We start from the raw sequence: 21,697 nt of genomic DNA, 5'->3' as shown, positions 1-21,697 counted from the left end.
TCTTTCAAATACCTTCACATTCTCTGAATTTATAAGAGCATTAAGGCTTTACTATAGCTATAATTAGATCTAGTGAAAAAAGTACCTTCTCAGTTTTGTCAATTCTTGATTATTCCTGGTGATGGCAAAAAGACTTAGCATGGATTACTAAAACTCTAGATAATTTATGACACATGAAACCTAGCCCCAATTCATTGTCTCAAAATTTTTTATTGAAATACTAGTTTACCTTTGACTTTTAGCAAATGTTAATTGATTCATGAATAAATGTTTACACACACACACACATATATACACACATATGGTGCCAAAAAAATGTATATATATTTTAGAAAGAAAAAAACTATATTAAAATTGTACTAATATCTATCGATAACAAAAGATGAGTACAAGTCATGTGTATACATTTTTTTGGCAGTTCCCCATATGCATGTAGTGTGTGTGTGTGTGTGTGTGTGTGTGTGTGTACACACACCACATACATATACATACAGGGCGGTGCCAAAAATATATTTGCAAGTGGACACTTCGGTCAACGTTACTCCAGCAGTAGTTCGCCATGATCAGAAGTGTCTGGATGCTGATGGTAACCACTTTGAGCACGTCTTGTAGTTGCAGAAGTCAAACGTGACTTGTATTCATCTTTTGTTATCGGTATATATATTGAGTATTGCAATTTTAGTACGGTTTTCCTTTCTTAAAATGTGTATACATTTTTTGGCGCCCTCTGTGTGTATACACACACACACATACACACACACACACACACACACACGGAGAGAGAGAATTTTAAAATAGAAATTAAATAGATGGTTGATTGGCTTTATGTAAATAAGCCCCAAAAGTAATCAAACCATCAGTTTGGTGTCTGTCAATCTCCAGTTGGCCCATACTGACAATTGGAATATTGAAGTTTGACTTTATTAGCCACTGAGGAGAAAGAAAAATATAAATCTCTAGAGAATGCACAGAATAAAAAAAGGTTCACTTAATTAGCACTTATTTACCTGACCACCAACTTAGAAATGTTAACAAAAATATCAGAAAACATTTTCTTTATTCTTAATACTTCAGTTACAATTTTCATGCCATGCTATTCATTCATTCACGCACTACATAACAATTTATAAACACCTAATGGGGTCAAACACTGTGATAAAAATTGTTAATGCAAAATTAAATGAAACACACTTTTCACCCTTAAAGATCATTATGATTTGTATAAGTATGACTGATATTAGAATAAATGCATATGGAATCAATGAACAATTCTAAACTGGAATAAAATCTAAAATAAATGCCTAAAATCCAACTTCTCCTGAAATTACAATATAATGTGGATGATGCACCAGCTCATTCATGCATTCTCCCTAATCTAAGAGAATTTATAAAGCCTTTAGCAACTACTCATTAATTAATTAATTTGTTCATTTAATAACAAAATTTTGAGGGCCTACTCTGTACCGTACAATTCTATGAGCATAACGGAAAATGTGCATTTCTTTGATGTAATATGTATTAATAGAGGAAATGAAAATTATAGTCAAAGCACTGTTTCAGTTTTAAATACAATAAGTACCTTTCATAATATAATTTCTTATAAGCTCTTGTAGCATAAAAATCATTCAAAATATGTAACATTTCAAACATGTTTAATTTAAATATTTAAAATAAATATTTGATTATCTGAATGAATAGCCTGGTATTTATGATTCAGAAGCTTATAAAAATGAAATTAATGCAAAGATTGTATTATGTGTAATCTGTGTATACTAGTCAAAATAATGACACTATTCACAAAACAAACACTGCATCTGTTCCAGGGAAAAGCTTAGTCTCTTATTTCTTTTGACAGTGTGCAGACCTGGGTTCTTCAAAGCCTCACCTCACAGCCAGAGCTGCAGCAAATGTCCACCTCACAGTTATACCCATGAGGAAGCTTCAACCTCTTGTGTCTGTGAAAAGGATTATTTCAGGAGGGAGTCTGATCCACCCACAATGGCATGCACAAGTAAGGAAACCCATGGATATTTGGTGATGCTAACTTTCACCAGTTTGAAGAAAAAGCATGGAGGAGCCTGTTCCATTCTATTACCATTTCCCCTAAAACAGGCATAATGGTTTAATCTTCTAATATAGTTTTTCACCACATTTCAATCTTCTTGAGTAAGCATTGAAACATTTGAGGCTCTTTTGTCATTCACTGTGAGAAGCATCCATTTTCCGTAATTTCAAATTCAACATCTGAGACACAGGCATAGAACTTCTCCTTTAATTTTCTGTTTTCTATTAGTATTCATAGAAGCCAAACGTGACTCTGATCAATCCATTTCCATGTTCATGGTAAGTTTTCTTCTTCTTCCTCCAACCCAGCTTTCTGATCACATAAACGTGCAGTCAATGGGACTTCACCTTCTTGTTCTAACTTGCCCCACTAAGCTGCAAAGACAATGGGAAGGTCATTTATAAAAGAAGATAGTAAACCCTACAGGAACATGGAGAACTGGGGGTTGGCAAATCAGATTTGAGTCAAATATAAAACCAATATTTCAGCTAAGATTTTCAAGCAGTTGTCATGTTCCTTATGAGTGCTCTTATCTATTATTACGTACGTGATCAAATAATCGTATAATTAGGGTGATGAATATTAAACACCTAATTCCAACATTTCCAGTAGATGCATTAACCTCCATTAATGCTTTTGGTGATTTTGTTTTTCTAGTGAGCTGCATATTTCTGGGAAGGAAACAAATCTATGTATTTGTTTGATGACAATACTTTCATACTTTTTCCACATCCATGGTCCCTATAGCAAACGAAACAAAAACAGAAAATGAGAGAAAAGTGATTCCCCTTACTGCATAACATTAAATTTTCATGACCTGCCTTGTTTTACTATTTTAGATCCCATTGGTTTGTAGTTGCCCTCAAAGATGATGAAAAAGTTTTTGAAATGTAATATTCATTAGAATTAAATATAAAGACATACAGTGCCTTTAATCGAAGAATTACAAACTGAAATTTCATCTGAATTTTAGTTTCTGAATTTCATAATGTCAGTGAAATATATTTTAATTCCTTAAAGCATTGGTATTGATTAGCTTTACATTGCTAAAGATCATTCTTTTATCACAGGACTGATAATTTTAAGGGTTAAGTGATTACTAATTATAAAAAGTTCCTTTTCAAATGAGTAAATTACATTATTATATACACTTTTGGGAGAATAAATTTGAATAGAGGCGATATAAACTATGATTGAATATGGTACATTTTGGTTGCAGTGGAGATTATTTCTATTATTCAGAGCAAAAGAATGCCCAAATAGTGCAGGGAAATGTTGGCTAGACAATAGAGTGATAAATTAGGGAGAGAAATCTATGTCTTGCATTACCTTTTAAATTTCATTAATTTTATATATAATTTCTTTGAATGGTTGAGCCATCATCTTTCTCTTTGTAAGCATAACTGTTAGTCTCTGTTTCTGTAAATTTATGAAGTCTGGGAATGGGGAGAGCTGGTTCTCTGGTGGCAAAGGCTGCTTAGCACTCGTTTTAGTACCTGAGGCTTCATATATTCTCTGTTTCCAAGTATGTGAATTTCTAACACTGGGTCTCAAAAGAACATTAATTTGTATGTGTTTCTGAAAGAGACTATTATGACTCATGAGGAAGATCTTTAATTTGTGAATGTGGAATGTGGATGTTCTGTGTTTAGTTGCATTTATGCTACCACAAATACTGCATATCATCCCTTGAACAAATGGCTTGATTGATATTCAGATGAAAATAAAGAATTTTGCTTTTTCTTTGGCTCTTTGGAATTAAATTTATGGTTTCAACTCCATTTACGATATGTACATACGTATACATACACATATGTATGTATACACATATATACATATATGTATATATATGAAGTACATATATGTGTGTGTATGTGTTTATATATATATTTACATGGTTCCAATTTATATATATATATGTGTGTGTGTATATATATGTGTGTATATATATATATACACACTTATATATAGAGAGAGATTCCATATATATGTATGTATGTATATATATATACATATATATATAGAGAGATTCCATATATATATATATATATATATATATATATATATATATAAAATCTGAAAAACAGAATGAATCTTCTTAAATCAAGTGTACTTCTCACAGCTCTACTTTGGTTATACATCACATCTATCAGCAGGCAGTGGAATATCATTAGGCGCAAGTTAGTCTGAGCCTCTGCTTCTACCATAGGGCTTCCACTGAATTTGAATTTCATTGTGACTTTAAAGGCATATGTGCCTTCACTCAAATATCGAGGGGATGTTAGTAGCAGTGTCAGGAGAAAAGGAAGAGTCAGACTTTGCTGCATTTTTGCAGATTTAGGAGAAAGGTGTTATATGTAGGCCTATTTCAGTTGGCAGGAGAAAAACCTAGATGTTTGATATCTTTCTGAACTAGACATATTTCAGGTGTATTTTAGCTTTATCTCAGAAGTAAGCCTGTAACCTTTTGATCTGAAATCACATTTTCTCCATTACTTTCCATTATTAAATAAGCTAAAAGTTGTAGTAAAAAATAATACTTGTATTTCCATATTAAAATTGTTTGAACTTAAAGGTGACTGTTCTATATTGAAATGTGTGAGTTTATACGTAAGGAAAAGTTCACAGGGTTCAACCATAAATATTGCCAAGGTGGGGATTATTTTGTCAAAAATGGCAACTCTTAGGTTATGGGGTCCTTTAAGTTTGAATGACATTTTGTACATACTAGGTACCTTTCCTATCACTTTTAAATTTAGTCCTCAATAGTCAAGGATTAATAAATTCTATATGGAATGAATATTAACTAAAATTAATGTTAATATCTATATCTAGAACAAATATGAATATTAATATAGCTAAGTTACTCATTCTATATTCGCTTAATTTATGTTTATGAACCATTCAACTATAACCACAGTCTTTTATTTCCTATCAGGAAATCTTTAGTAATTAAGTCTAAAATATATAAATTTATGTTCTCTTTGAGAATGTCTGATACCATAATATTAACAACTAACTGAAGTTTTAACTCTAAGTATCTGAAAATTGACTATAGGTTTTGACATTAGGCAATCATTTAAAAAAAAAAAACAAAACACTTCATTGTTTTAGACCAATTTTAACTTCACAGCACAATTCAGAAAAATGATTCGGATTTGCTGTATAGCTCCTGCCCCCACATATGCACAGTTTCCCCCGTTATCAACATCCCTCACCAGAGTGGTACATTTATTACAATTGATATGTAATCAACTTTAGTTCTCTTTAGTATGCTAATTGTTAGTTTCAGAAATAGTTGAAATAGTATACAAATGGATATTGTTAATTATTCATTTATAAATTTGTTCTGCTGGTCCTTCAAGATCTGAATACTTTCATTCTTCCTATTGTAGTTTTTTTTTTGTTATTTTTAAAGTAAATTTCAGATTTCCAATTAAGTAAAATTCATGATTTGCAAACAGCCACCATATGAAAACAATATCAGAGTAAAAGAAACTTTATTACAGATTGTTATGTTGACCAGTTACTTAAATTCTAGTGTTTTCTTGACATATGAGGGATGGTTTCAAATTCTGTTGGTGACTTATTAATAGATATACAATTGATTTTGAGTTATGCTAATGCTAAGCTTTTTCTTGTGCAGAATTTGTAGTCAAGCGCTGCATTGAAAAGTCCTCTTTTTAGCTGTTCTCATTGCTTAATAATCCTTCATGTTTACTTCCAAAGTTTCAGGGACAACTATCAATTAGGAAGCTAATTAGTTCAGTCCCAAGGAGGATTTTGTTCCTTGTGTTTGCCAAAGAACTTGCCACTCTTTAAAAATATAATTTTATCTAATATTATTTTGCATATATACTTTTAATCCATATTTATTTACATATACCCTAAGCAAAATATCTGCTTTACTCAACTAGTGTTATAACAATTCCAAGATCAGTCATTTCTGTAGGGTATAAACCCCACTATTGTGTCTATAAAACTATAACAAGATTTTTTTCAAGATTGTTACAAATGGTAACTCTTTTATTCTCCCTATTAAAAGATTGAGTGCAAATCATTTTTTCCCCCTTTAGAGTAGGTACTTGTGTAGTAAATTTTGTCATCTTAATATATGTTTTTCTCAACATATTTTTTTTTTTGCAAACCAGGACCCCCCTCACCTCCTCGGAATGCCATCTCAAATGTTAATGAAACTAGTGTCTTTCTGGAATGGATTCCTCCTGCTGACACTGGTGGAAGGAAAGATGTGTCATATTATATTGCATGCAAGAAGTGCAACTCCTATGCAGGTGTATGTGATGAGTGTGGAGGTCATGTAAGGTACCTCCCCCAGCAAATCGGCCTGAAAAACACCTCTGTCATGATGGTGGACCTGCTTGCTCACACAAACTATACCTTTGAGATTGAGGCAGTGAATGGAGTGTCCAACTTGAGTCCAGGAGCCCGGCAGTATGTGTCTGTAAATGTAACCACAAATCAAGCAGGTAAGTGTGATGTCCAACCAAATCATGTACCGTAGGCCAAGCTCTGTAAGTTCTCTCCACAGCTGAGGGCTATGTTGTCTGAGATCTGTTGAGAGAATTTCTCACAAACCAGAGCATTAGAACTTGAAGTAGAATATATCTCAATATGTTTTTTTTTCTTTCTTTCCGTTTTAAACAAGTAAAGGGTTGGCTTTCTTATCAGATATATTCAGGGATGGTGGAAAAAATATTTTAATTGAATTTTTTCATTAAAAATACATTTCTGGCTCGAAACTATTTGTAGCAAATATTTTTTTTTATCTCAAAATTACAAGCAGTGCAATCATTATAGCTCAAATCAATATTTTTATTGTTTTGTTTACTTCAAGTTTTTTAATTTAGCATGTAATCAGGCAGGTTTTATTTCCTTGTTTGTTAATTTGTTTGTTTGGCACCATAGCTGAATTTTCCTTGCAGACTGAAAAAGTATTTTCTTATAATTTCTATTATTATTATAACAAGAACACATTAAACATTTTTTTAATATATCCATTCATCAAAATTAGAATAACTATAAACTATGTGCAACCATATGAAAACACATCAATCTTCCATATGAAAATCTTGGGATTATTAGGGAGTAATTATTAGGGAGTGGAGAATACAGTTATGCTTAAAGTAATTTCCCCATATTTCCCTCTCAAATACTCACTTTGATACAAATCAACACAGAAGGCTTCTTTTCTGGTAAAATAAAATCCATACATAAACTATGACCGATTTTATAATTCAATCTATTATGTGGCAATAATTACTCAAAGACTGTAAGTAATGTATAACCTGTTTTTGTCAACAAAGGTATCTGAGGTTGAGAGAGGTAATAAAAGCCAACAAGTTGTAACTTCCCTCTCTTCCCTGATCATAATTCTCATTCAGTCTAAGGATGTAAGCTTGTCACCTTCTTAGTGCCTCAGGTAGACTTCGGTCAGTATGGACATCACTGTCAGCTATACTCAGTGAAATAGGATGTGTCTAACTGAATCGAATCAGACTTAATTTAAGTTTCTAGGTTGTGGAATGACTGATTTATAAGAGAATTCTGTTGGTAATGAAGTCTTGGCCAAAATAATTTGAATTGTTGGATGTATCAGATAAATCATGTTGTTATCACTCAAGAGGTAGAAAATGCATACAGTTGAGTTAATAGTTGCTTCTGATTGATAAAACTGATGGAAACATTCTAGAGTATTTTAGATTATATGAAGGTATTTGAATAATTCACGAAGAATCATTCTGAACATTCTAGATGTTTTATTTTGAACGCATGTTCACAGATTTTTTTTTTTATTCCATGAGAGAAAACATTGCACATACATATGCTATATTTCTCAGTAAATCCTTTATATTTTTCTCCATTTGCTCCCCAACCTAAGGTAGAACTAAAAAAAGTTCCAAACAACTGTGTAGGAATAGTGAAAATTAAGTTTTTCTTTAGTATAGACTCAGCTACTGACAATAATAATATAAGTCTATTTTTCCATCACAGTATCTAAATGTCAGAAATATTCAGTAAATGTGAACTGCCTTTCCACATCAGAAAAATGCTGGCTCTAAATGTGTGATTTTAGGTTTCTTGTGCAACATCTTTCAACCTTACTTTGCTCTACTGTGAATCTTCCCTTAGCATAATAAAAGCATATTGAACAATTACTAAGAGTTATTTTCCTTTGGGAGAACATTCTCTAGGTTGCATAACTTTAACTTCTTTGAAAGATAGAAGGATATTTCTCTGATGAACTAGATGTAGGGAATGAATGTTTAAAATGATGTGCTTAAAAGTATTTGCTCTAGTTTGTTAATTTTCTTTTTTTTTATTTATTTTTTTGACTTGCTGGCCTGTTAAAACTGCAAAGTGTGATTTTGAACTACCTATAAATACCTTAAATATCAAGAAAGAATAGTTTTCATCCATCTGTTCAAGGCATGGTTATCATGTAAAACGAACATTTATTCAGAGCAGACATTTTGTTGACTTTTGCTTTTTTCCTATTTTTCAGGCTACACAAACCATAAAATCTTTGTAAACCTACCCAAAAAAAAAAAAAAAATCAAAATAAGGAGATGTTTCCCCCCAGTATCTGACATTCCAGACCAACTGAATCTCAATTTCCACAAACATTTAACTTCAAATAGCTACTACAAAGTCTTTGATTTAATGTTACTATTGCGGGACATCTATCAAAGACTAACATTATAGAAAGTGGGCCATAGTTGTTTTTAATGCCTCAATATTCTTTAAGCATTAAATTGAAGAAAGTTATCTGGATCATGTGTAGTTTTTATATAAAAACTTATTTCAGCAGATTTTAACTTTAGTTTCAATCTCCTCTAAGGATTGTTTTTATGAGGAATGCATTTCCTTCTTGATTTGTTTCAAATTTGTAATTTGTTCTAGCATTTTCTTATTGATTTATATTTTGTAACATCAATGCATGTATGACTGTCTAGATTAAAAATTATATTCAGAAAATACAAGAAGAAAAAATAGTAATTTTTTCAAGATGAGGATCTTACAGCTAGGAACTGGAATTGATTAGATAACTGGCTGTTCAGTCTATAAGAGAAATACTGACTTTTCTGCTGATGGTGATTAAATGATTAATTTATGGATGTTTATGCAGTATTTCAAACATTTTCACAGCCATTATATCATTATGGAGTCTAGCACCTTGCTTTTGGGAGAAGTTATCTGAATTCAAATGATACTCTTTTGCATATAATTAAGTCAAGTCAAAATACAAAGTTTTATGACAAGCTAAATATTAGAATTAGTTGGAATTTATGGTCATTGTAAAATGCAGCAGATAGTTCTGAAGCTGTCAGGAAAGAACTGTAAAATTGCTGTGAGGATTTTCAAAGTGCAGAAAAATAGTGAGAAAAAGTAATTTACATGAAAGTAAAAGAATGTTGTCTGTGAGGAAGGGCAAAATGACAGGAAAATTAAATGTATGTTGATTACGTAAAGAACTTGTGACAAATAGTCAAATTGCAAAGTGGATAAAATGTGCATTATTGAATTCTTAAACTTAGAAAAGGGATAACATTCATTGAGTTTCTCCAGTTTTCTAGTTAGTTTATGTCTTTCTTATACATTTTTTAAAAAATTGACTTACGTATGATAATCTTTCTTTGTAAAACCATATTTAGATTACTTGTGTGACAAAACTTCTGTTCTGTTTAATTCTTTCATGGTATTCAACATATTTCTTCTAGATAGACAAATGCATAGATAGGACATAGCAGGATAGATAGTGGTATAACGATACAGTGTGAAAATTAAAAATTTCATTGAAATCAGATACTTTAAAAGTTTTGTTCTCTGCTTAAAGATAATGTGCATTCATCATATTCTTTAAACAATTTTTAAATGTTTTTTTAATGATTTTGCACTAGACATACTGTATCAAGAGCTAAAGTTTAAAGCTATTTTGATATACACAGATGTATATTTTATCCCAAGAAAAATAACTTCATTCTAACCAAAAAACAAAAAAATTGATACTTTAATATGCAAAGGTACAGAATCAGAATTCCGAGCTGTAATAGACCAAATTTTAATTGTTTTGAACTAGTCTTAGATTCCTGGCCTCTTTTTTTCAGAGGGCTAGTTTGACATGACATGAGTTGCAAAATCTATCAAACACTTGGGAGGGAATTTTCCAACTTCTCCCAGATAGACCATCAGAACTATCACTAAGCAAGGTAGTTCCTATGTTTTGATAGCTTTTACTTCTTGTTTCTTGCTGAGAGACATGATGTCTGAGAGACATGATAATCCCATTTTATCAGGTACTTTCAGTTTGAAGCCATGCATGTTGTCAACTAGCATGATGTCTTGTAGGATGCTGAAATGACCAGGGCTCCGAAAGACTAAATTAGACTGTAGAGCTGGACTATTAAGAGATTGCAGAAACATGATGGTGAAAGTAAACCATTGTTCCTGGCAAAGGGGCAACAAACTTTTTCGTGATCTCTTTATTGAGATGTTAAAAAAAGTTCATTGTCACTTGTTAGGCAATTATAATAACAATTGTAAGGGTCTTTATTGATTTTATTCAATGGTGAAACTATATTGGCTGTATTTGTAATCACCACCTGTTTAAATGTATTGTTATTTGCAAAGATTAATTTATTTTCTAAACACACCAAACGGGTAATTTAAATCTGTGTTAATAAACCCCACGTGTTAATTCTTCTGTTTTTTTTTTTTTTTTTTTTTTTTTTTTTTTTTTTTTTGGTGGCACTAATTGCTGCATTTCCCCAGGGATACAATAAAGATTTCTGTTTACTCTTTTGGTAGGAGGGAAATGCTTTTAGTTTGACCATTACTGCAGTTTTACAGCTTTTAATCCATGGGCCTTAGAGACGAAGAGAGATTTTGTCCAGATGCAGGGTAAACTTTCCAAATACATACCAATTATCTAGTCAAATAGTCAAGGGATAGAATAGAGGTGTCACTGTACCAATTGTAATATTAGCTTAGGACAAAAATCTCATTCATCATATGACCTCCACAGCCTCCACTCGGATCAATGTTTCTTAAGATTATTCTAGATGCACAGGAATCAATGTTAGCTTGGAGATAGTATTCAATAATCTCTGAAAGGTCTGGGCATTTATACCCCTTCCCACTGTATTAAAAAAAAAAAAAAGTCCATAAATATCATTCAGAAAAGTTAAAAGGAGGATGTACAGTGTGGGTAGCCACTTTTCAATTCATTTAAGGGGCTACGGGGTAAGTAAACTAACTCAGGCCTGGGAATCGATGAAAGATTATGACTAACTAGGTCACTACATTTTGATTTCTATGGCTCAGACCTTGATATCATTGGTGGTACAAATCAAATGACCCATTGCTTTGGTCTCTGGATGCCAAGTACTATACTTTTTACTATTCAAATTCTGTTGTCTGTTTCAAAAGCCATGCCCACCTTCCTTCCAGTGGTAAAGTGCTACTATTTGGCCTCTGCCACACTTGAACCTAAATAAATAAATAAATAAATAAATAAATAAATAAATAAATCATTTCACCACAGCTTCAACTTCTGTTTTCAAGTATAAAGAACAGAGAAAAGAAGAGCATAAATTTTGTTTATAAAGGTGACTTTGTCCTCATCAATTTATTTCTCATCATTATGATGAAGAAGGTATCTTCTGGGGCCTTTCTGGTGGGCGGTTTCACAAATCTTCAAAAATAAATCCAATTTAACATTCTCATGACAGTATGCCATTTAATGCCTTTTTCTGCAATAAGACAGGGTAATCACAGCATCTGAACTTTATTTAACTTAGGCCACCTTTCACTTCATAGTTTGGTCAAATAATAGAAGAAGCATTTAGCATGTATGCCAGCAACCTGGGGAAGCTCACTGAATCCAGAATCTCTAATCATGCATTTATACCAGCTTGAATTAAATTACTTCTCACTCGTATGTAAGGAACACATAAAATTTAAGTTACAGAATTTTGTAAGTCTCATGTTCAAGAAGTTTCTAGTCCCCAGTGTTAACCAGATAATTGTCTCCTAAGAGGATGTTGTGATCTTGAGTTTAGATGGAGTAATAGCTTTGGACAGGAAGAATATTGCTTCCTTTTATCAGTTCATGGACTTGGTACTGAAGACATGAGGGAACAACTTCCTCATTCAGGTGTGGAATACCTGAATCTGGTAGCATGAGAGACTCAGTAAGGTTTAGAAATTGAGAATCTTTCGAGACGTCTGAATTATCCTAGATAGCCACATTCCAGTGCTAAGGATTTTACTTTTTTGTCAGACAATGTCTTCATTTTCTCAGAAAGCAAGGCAGTAAATTTGATCATCTTTGTAATTCAGGAATTCTGTGTAGTAAGACTTGGATTTTGATGCCTGACTCTGTCATTCTTTTTACTGTAAGAGGATACAAGATATTTATGGAATGGATACTGATCATCTAAATACGACTGGATCTGAGAATTCAAACTTTGAGCGGCTTATTTTCTTCCTTTAAATTCTGCAGTGCAGTTAAGCATAGCCATTCCTTCCCATATTTCTTGTATTTTTCATAGGTTTATAGAATATAACAGGTGGCACTTGGTCACAAAAAATGCTTTAAAGAATCACCTTTTTTGAGGTGACCACAGGTCATGAGACATATGCCACTCTCTCCCAAGCATTGTCAAGTTGCCACCCTTTCATAGTAAATAGGATCTTCCTACAACAAAACATAGCCAGACAAATCATTGGTCTTATATTCCCATTTCCTGAAAAGACAGTTGACTGCACCATTCTCTTTGGGGAACATATTTTGGGTTTTTTTTGTCTGTCTTAATTGCAAACGAAAATCTACTCTAGCTAGTTTAAATAGTAAAGACCTTTAATAAAGGATATTAGATGGCTCAGACAATCATTGAGAAGAATAGCTCCAAAGATTAGAGTTTAAGTTTCCAGGAGACATGCCCAATACTCCAATCACAATCTAGCCTGATGAAGCAAAAAGTTGCCACTGCAACTGCCTAGCAATAAATGGCAGGCACTTGACTCTATTACAATAGCTACTGCCACTGGTAGCATTGCTGCTTCAGAATCTCAAACTTGAAAAATCTTCAATCTTGCTACCAGCAAAATCTTCATGTTTTTTTTTGCCATCTGCACCATCAGAAAAGCAAAATATGAGACTTTCTAAAGAGCCTGATTTCTTAAGTTGCCTGTTTGAATCAGTATCTTGCCTGGACAAGTCTTTTTGCTGAATCCCAAGCCAAATACTTTTGTTCTAGCAGACAGGGAACCTGGAGATTTTTGAGTTCTGATTTCTATGTTGGCTAGCGAAGGTTTATCACGTGGGTGTTATTAATATATAAAGTCACATTCCAGTGATGGTATACTCTAATGAATTTGTTCAAATTTGAATGAAAATTTCTACATATAATTTTTAAGTAAGTTATCTCTAATATTTTGGGAAAATCTTGTTTGTAAAGTTATCGAAATTTGTCCATCCTATCTCCTCCACTCCTCCGTGCCTTCTTTCCTTCCCTCTCTACGTCTCTCCCCCTTCTTTCTTTCTTCCCTCTCTCCATTCCTTTTTTTAAAATTATTCTTTATTTTTTATTTAAGTTTGAGGGTTGAATTAATAATATGCCTCATCTCTGGGATATTACCAACTTTGACTCACTCAAGGCACTCATCTGGTTTATATTATATATTTTCTTATATACCACTTCTATCCAAAATCCATTTACAATTTCCCTACACTAAAGAACAACCATTTTATATGTTAATTGTTTTTATTCATAAAATGTGTATTTAATATTTCATGCATATATTTTAAAATTAATTTAGTGTTTACATTAAATATGTTCTGTCTACTATTTTTTTCACTGTGATGCAACTGTTTTACAGATCCACCCATGTTGCTTTTGGCCATCTAATGTGCTACTTATAACTATCATATATCCACTAGACTTTACATATCAACTCAACCCAGTAACAGAGATCCAAATTAGTGTATTGGTTAAACGTCTGTACTGTGGATCCAGACTTTCTGGTGTCCATACTGTCTCTGTCACGTGCTAGCTATGTGACTTAGGGAGGGTTACTTAAACCTCCCAGAACCTCAGTTTTTCCACGTGTAAAATAGAAAAAATAATAATAGTAGTTATGACATTGATGGTTATAAAGATTAAATGAGTTAATACTGACAAAACAATTAGTGTAATGACTAACCTTTAATAAAGTTTAAATGTTACTAACATTTAACAAGGTGTTAAATGTTACTATAGTAGTATTTAAGAAACTTTTTCAATAATATTTTTAATAGTGTGAGTCCATGGAAAAAACTATGGGATAAAGGTTTTAGAGTTTATGAGTATTATATATGCAGACCCATTGGTGAAATAAATTGGAAAGAGGAAAAACATTCAAATACAAAAATTAATGTATAGAACCACTGATTCAACAGATAACAAAAGCAATTGCTTGAAACTTGGAGTAAACCAAGAAATTTGTTTCTAGTAGTAATTCTATCTTCAATGATTTCCTAAAGCACTGAGTTGTATAATAACATTGGAGTTCTTCTAATTTTGGTAAAATATCCAGAGCACTAACATAAAGAAACAGCAAGAGAATAACAGCATCAAAGAAGGAGTAGCAAGTGGGGGGAATATTTTGCATATAGAAAATAGACACTTCATTTTCATTTTCATCAAAGTATATGTGAAAAAAATATGCATTTTTCTAACTATGTCATTGTCATGTACAGATAGATATTAATTTGGTCAATTATTAAGGTATCTAAGGAAAAACATCTGAAGATATATGTATTATTTAGCTACATATCATATCTCTGCATTGACCTAACACTCATGCTTCTGTCACCAGATCAGTGTTCTGATTATTGCTGCTCTTTTTTCTAATTATGAAGCTTTTAATACTACCAACTGCTGGTGTCTGTCTTCGCTGAAACTGGCATAGGTGAGGCACACATTCTGTGCTTGTTCCCATGCCTAGTTGATGTTTTGAAAACATACTTCAGAGACTCTAATCTGACGGATGTGTCCATGATTCATGACTGGTTTATTTAATGATTAGCAAATGGGGTGGAATATTTTTAGAAGCAATCATAATTCATGTTTGGTTCACTGATTTGGAATCTTGCTTGAGACTTGCTGGTTTCTAAAAAGGCACTTCAGGATCGTCTTTCTCTTTTCTACCTGTTGTAACAATGACTGAAACAAAGACAGCTAGCATGTTTCAGCACTGTGTGCATACTGCTGTGCGAAGAACTTTATTTACATATTCTTATTTGATCCTAGCAATATCCTCATGACAATATTATTATTATTCCCATTTTTAGGATGAAGAGACTGAAGTTAAAAGATGTGACGTGATTTGCCCAAGGTCACAAATCTAGTAAGTGAGGGAATAGGAATCTAAACCAGGGAATGCTTACCTTGGAGCCACTATGCTCTGAATCACTAGTAAATATTGTACATTCTATTTCTTCTACCTGAAGCTATTTCTTAAATCATTGTCCTAGATAGCTTAGTCTTCAGATCTCTTAAACTGCTGCTACCTTGAAAAAGCTTTTGCTGCTCTCTAATTTGGGCATGCATCTGTAACGAAAACCAGAGCACAAGGCACTATAACCATTTGCTCTCTTGTCTGTTTTTCTAGAATCTTTCCCTGAGGGTCACAAAAGGACCTAGCACCTATGGTTGTTAAAAATGTTCATAAATGAATGAGTTCGATGGTTTTTCTATTATTTCAATCAATGTTATAATACCAGGTATTGCTAGTAATGTTGATGCGTAATGTGTTTAAAAATGTTTTTTGCATTCTTCAAATAATTCTGTCAATTTTTTATGTTGAGGCTTCTCTTGTTTGTTTGTTTGTTTTTGTTTTGTTTTGTTTTTTGTTTTTCATTTTTAAAGTTAAGGATCAAGACACAGAACCCTAATTATAATTTGTAGGTTTTTTTCAAAACTCTGAAATATGACATTAGTATTTAAAGTTTTGCCTACTTTCGTAATCTCTCTTTTATGGACATTCTAATCTCGACCAAAGGATTCACTGAGGATGACTGAACCCATCTGAGAGGAATTGTATATAATGATTACTTAAATAGTGATATTTAAGGGCAGTGCATGGTTATTTTCTATCTTCAGTGTGATTAATAATTACCTTCTGATGGACACTACACATGAATTTCTGATTCAGTATGTACAAGGGAAGACCCAAGAATTTGCTTATTTTAACATTCACACACACACACAAATACATATATCCACACACAGAGTGATTCTGATGCAGTGTGTGTTTGGCCCACGTTTTGAGAAAGATTATAGTTGTGGGAGCTTTTAATATTTGTTTCCTATCCCTCCTCTCTAAACGGTGACAACCTTTAATCAGGTTCTCTTGGTATTACTTTTTCTAAAAGCTCTCTATAAAATACCTATTGACAGTCTGCTTTTACACCAGTGGTGATTTTGTTAATACTATTTCTTCCTAATCTGAGTACTCCATTCTTCCCACCGTTCATCTAGAAGCTAGTTTTAAGTTCTCCTCTTTTTGTGTGTCGATTCTGATTGCAAACTGATTCTCTGTTCAACAGAAACATGGTCAATGATCCTTTTTTTGTGTGTGAACCATCAAACATTCTTGTGGTTTAGTTCAGAATCAGGGCGGCTCAGTATCTGAGCTATTCAATCATTTGTCTCAGTGAAATATATGCTATGAATTTATTTGTGTAATGATGCATGTTGTAAATTGACATGCATAAAATATTAATTTGCTTAAGACCTCACTCTTACGTATTGTTGCTCTTTATTGCTAGTCATTGAAAACAAAGTTCTGAAAGTATTCCCAATGGCCTGGCATCATGTAAATCATATTTAAATCAAGTGCATGTATGAGTTCTCTATTAGGTTCTGAAGGAAGATTACTTAGAATACTGAAACGTTTTTTGTTTTTTAATTTTTTTTTTTTACCACATATTGAAATGACTTGTTCTTGTGATTTTCCTTAACTTGATTGCCAGGCATTCAAACACCAAGTATTTATCCAGCACCTCCTGCATTTATTATACTCTACTGAGCATTTTGAAAGATACAAAATAGTTGAAGTCATACTCTATCGTTAGAGGATTTAATTTTCCCACTGAAGAAATCAAAGAATTGAAGATCGTGCCTAATAAAGTAAAACAATTAGAAAAATATTAATGACAATTTGGATATTAAGTTCATGAACAAAAGCATCAAATTCATTACTTTTGTATGATGATTAGATTGATTTGTTGACTTCACATTATCGTTTTTTAAATCTCTATTTTGCCTCCTTTATCATATGTAAATGTCTAAAGAGGCATTTGTTCATATCCACTTAGTTATGATATTCAGTTGCATTTATTAGGAATAGATGATAAATCATTTTGTAACTGTCTCTATGTCTATTTAAATAATTATGCCTTGTATTGGTTAACATCACTAATAGCATAATCAGTCTTTACTGCTAATGACCTGTTGTTGAATGATATAATATATTAACACAAATGAAAAAAGAAATACCTTGAGACTATTTGATTGTTAGGAATATTTTCACTTACTCTGTTATATCTAATTTATTAATAGTTAACAGGCCACTTGATACATTATTGGAATACAGTCGGAGCAAATTACCTGTTTTGTAGCTTGTCACAGACACCAATATCTTCTTTATCAAAACAAGCATCTTGTTTGATGAATTTTTTGGCATATATTAAATGTTTTCTGTTAAAATATACTTTTAGTGATAACTTTTTGATCTTACTTTTTTACAAGTCTTCTCCATTAGTAAGAAAAGAGAGGCTAGTTGACTGAATCTTCAAGCCTAGAATGCCTGAGATTGTGACCTGTATTGCAAACTGATGCTTAAATTAAGACTCAAGTAATGATTTCCTTTCGACCTGTGGTATGACCTAAATATAAATACAATATTATTCCAATAGTGCAGTTTCTTTACTCTAGTTACATCTATCTATTTAAAGTATATGAAATTAGAAGGTCTCTATTTTTTAAATAATCTTTAATTTTCCCTATAAACCAGTAAATGACATTTGAAAATGATAACTCTCATTATCCTATAAATTATTAATCTTTCAGGCTATAATTTCTGTCATCAAGAGTATACTCAGATTAATAAGGCTTCACTTTTTATTACTTAATATTTAACCCTTGGCATAAAAAGAAATATTTCTATTTTAGAAAACAAAACTTTATTTCTAAAGAGTAAATTACTATTGGTACTGATGGGAGTGGTGGTAGTAGTTTAGTGGTTTATTTGTTTTTGTTTTGGTCCACTTTAGAAAATTGAAATTTATATATGAAAGGATTCAAAACTTGAGTGACTAATTTCTAACATTTCCCAATGTGATGCTGATATTGGTACTCTCAAATGGGGGATAGACATTTGATTCTGAGATTTATGTCTGTAGGAGTATTTCTTGGGATTAGGGTTGGAAACATTAGTAGCTTGCCTTTAAAACTGTGAAATCACACACTTACATAGTTGGTAGGGGATCTTAATATTATGTAGTCTGACTTTTTTCTCTACTTGTTAAAGCACTACCATTATGCCTAGCCCTATTATTACTTTATCTCTTTTAAAGAAAAAAATCTAACACTATATATTATTGTGCTGACTTTAATAGAGAGACATTGTATTCATGAACTTGATCATTATAAGACAGCAGAGAAAATAAATGTTCTACTTGTATGTGTTTAGAAAAACCCTAAAAGTCTTCTTAAGTACCTTCCACATGAGTTGAGGTACATGGTGATGAAAACTGTATAAACTTTTTTAAGGGCTAACCATGACCGTCGTCAAAAACAACTGTTGATTATTTTGTTAAAAAAATCATACCAATGGTGCAACTATACTAGTTTAACAACAATCTATTCACCTTTAATTTCTTAACTTGTTTTTGTCTTAGTAATGTGAATTCTTTCTTCATATTTAATCAGAATTCATCTTAAAATTCTTCATTGTATATTCTTTTTCTTTATTTTTTGGGGGGGATATTGGGGAACAGTGTGCTTTTCCAGGGCCCATCAGCTCCAAGTAATTGTCCTTCAATCCAGTCAAGTAATTGTCCTTCAATCCAGTTGTGGAGGGCACAGCTCAGCTCCAAGTCCAGTCTTTGCAGCCCACCATCCCATGCAGGAATTGAACCATCAACCTTGTTGTTGAGAGCTCACGCTATAACCAACTGAGTCATCTGGCTGCCCCTATATATTCTTTAAACATGTTTTAAAGATACTGACGATAAATTGTAATGATCATAATAGCAAAAACATGTATCACTATGTGCCAAGTTGTTTTAATTTGGTAGTTATGTTAATTAAAGTTTTTAACAAAATATGTAAAATATTTGGGGTTAAATTAGAAATAGAGACAAAATTTGCTTTTCCTCCCCTCACATGCCACATCCAACCATTAGTAAATCATAACCATTCTACACCTATATGTATCTATATAATCCAATTATTTCTCATACATTCCATTGCTAACACCTTGATCCAAACCACCATTTTTTTTGTAGCTAAATTATTGCAATGATCTCTTAATCAATCTCCTTGTTTTCTGTTTCAGATCCCTATAGTTTATTTTCAACATAGTGGCCACAAGAATCTCTTTAAAATGTTCCAAATGATATCACGTTCTGGCTCAAAAGCCTCTAATGACTCCCTATCTTGCTTAGAGTAAAAGATATAGTCATACAGGATCTGGACCTTTATCACTTCTTTGTCCAACCTCATCTCCCAATACTTTATGACTCACTTGCTTTGCCAGGTATACTTCCTTCCGTGCTAATCATTGACTTTCTTGGTGGGTACCAGTGCCAGGATTCTAATACTTGCTGTTCTTTTTGCCTAGAAACACTTTCTCCAAAATATCCATATGTCTCCCTGATGTGGCATCATAAATTCATTTTGCTAAAATATATTTTCAGAAGTATTTCCTGAGCATCTTATTTAAACATGCGTGCATATGCTTGAGCATGTACTTGTATACACACACACACATACACAGACACAAAACCTCCCTCACATGACCTTTCCTATGCCACTTATTTTTATTTTTCATAGCACATATTACTGTATAACACTGTATAAGTCACTTTGTTCATTGTTTTGTTTCACCCTAAAAATATAAGTTCCATTAGTTCAAAAAGTTAACTACATTGTTGTCAAGAAATGCTCCTGCATATAGAAAGTACTTGATAATTATTTGTTGGAAGAATGAGTGAACAACTGAACACAATTCTTGAATTGTACCTTTTTACAAATAAACATTTTTCTTAGCAAATTTTAAGTTATAGTATGTCGTTTTATCAAACAAAATAGCTGCCTCTTCCTAATCTCAAATCATTTACTGATCTCACATTGGAAAATGTCATTACATAGACTGATGGTGTGGGACGGGATGACCCCTACATTCTTATTACTTCTACTTTTTGTTGTTCCTGCTCAATCTTTATTTCCCAGCTAATATGACTTCTTTCAGGAAGCTGCCCTTGAATCATCAAATTTGAGATAGCTGCCCTCGAACTTTCCTCACTCTCAGACAACTATGTTGTAATCTGCTTTCTTATTTCTCTCTCCTTCTATGCTATTAGTTCCTTAAGGGCAGAGATTATACATGGTTTATTCATGACTGACTCCTTACTGGCTAATATGGTTCTAACATACAACAGGTATCTAGAAATATTTTTAAATGAATAAATATATGACTATTATTCATTGAAGTGTTATTGGTTTTCAAAATAAGGATTTTTTAAAAATGTTGTCATGTTATTGATAGAAAAAAGATCTCCTCTAAATACCAACATAATTTCTTCATGACTTTTTAGCTAACATTCTCCCTTAGTCATAATTTCCACATTTTAAATAAATAGTCTTGCCTGATTTCCTCTTAAAATCTATTGTATTTCATCACATATGCATTACTCAGTCTTACATTTAATTATTTCATAAGTTGTTACAGCAAAATCATTGTTAGATAAAACTATCACAGCTTTTAGTTTTTCATTTCTTTGTAAGATTGTGTAAATTATTATCTATTTAGTTTGGGTTAATTGAATGTCTTAAAATAAAAGTGTCTGCTTGTCTTTTGTGTTACTTTATCAGTTCCTAGAAGTAGATTTTACTTAACTTCTTCTCTTTGTTTATTAATTTCTAGGCATACCAGTTATTTTAAATTGGTTCTAGATAGCAAAAATAATTTTTATAGAAAATAACTTACATATGGAAATACTAATGGGTTTTGAAATTTAATTATTTATAATGAATAAAATTTAGTCCCAATCAATGCATATTTGCTGAACTACTGTAATGTACATTTACAAGAATTTATTACCTTATTGAGTATATGCCTGGAGGTTTTTCATATTTTTCATGATATTCAGCACCTTCACTTTCTTTGTTGTTGTTCTTAGAATGGGTGAAAAGCAATGCTTTACGAAGTGTCTAAGTTAAATTAGATTTTAAATTGTTACAGTCTTAATGGGCATGGGTTTTTAAGTGTAGGAAAACAAATGGGAATAACAAATAAATAATTTGCTTAACCTTAATTAGCGAAAATGAAATCTATAGATAG

At 32.1% G+C, this 21,697-nt stretch overlaps 1 protein-coding gene across 10 annotated transcripts in view; it reads left to right on the top strand.

Annotated features, from left to right (window-relative positions):
• EPHA5 (EPH receptor A5) overlaps positions 1 to 21,697 on the top strand; it is a 366,730-nt gene that overhangs the window by 175,339 nt on the left and 169,694 nt on the right. For 4 of the 10 annotated variants that reach the window (XM_081026666.1, XM_081026664.1, XM_081026665.1 and 1 more), the window contains exons 4-5: positions 1,856 to 2,011; positions 6,217 to 6,552. The exons of 3 other annotated variants lie outside the window; for them this stretch is intronic. In XM_081026666.1, coding sequence (XP_080882792.1) covers positions 1,856 to 2,011; positions 6,217 to 6,552 — 492 coding nt within the window. The remainder of the gene's footprint in view (positions 1 to 1,855; positions 2,012 to 6,216; positions 6,553 to 21,697) is intronic. 3 more of the 10 variants (XM_081026669.1, XM_081026668.1, XM_081026667.1) reach the window with 2 other exon arrangements.

The sequence above is a fragment of the Rhinolophus hipposideros genome, assembly GCF_964194185.1.
Source record: "Rhinolophus hipposideros genome assembly, chromosome: 1".
Classification (NCBI taxonomy): domain Eukaryota; kingdom Metazoa; phylum Chordata; class Mammalia; order Chiroptera; family Rhinolophidae; genus Rhinolophus; species Rhinolophus hipposideros.
The sequence above is the reverse complement of the archived record's forward strand: the minus strand, read 5'-3'. Positions and strand labels throughout refer to the sequence as shown.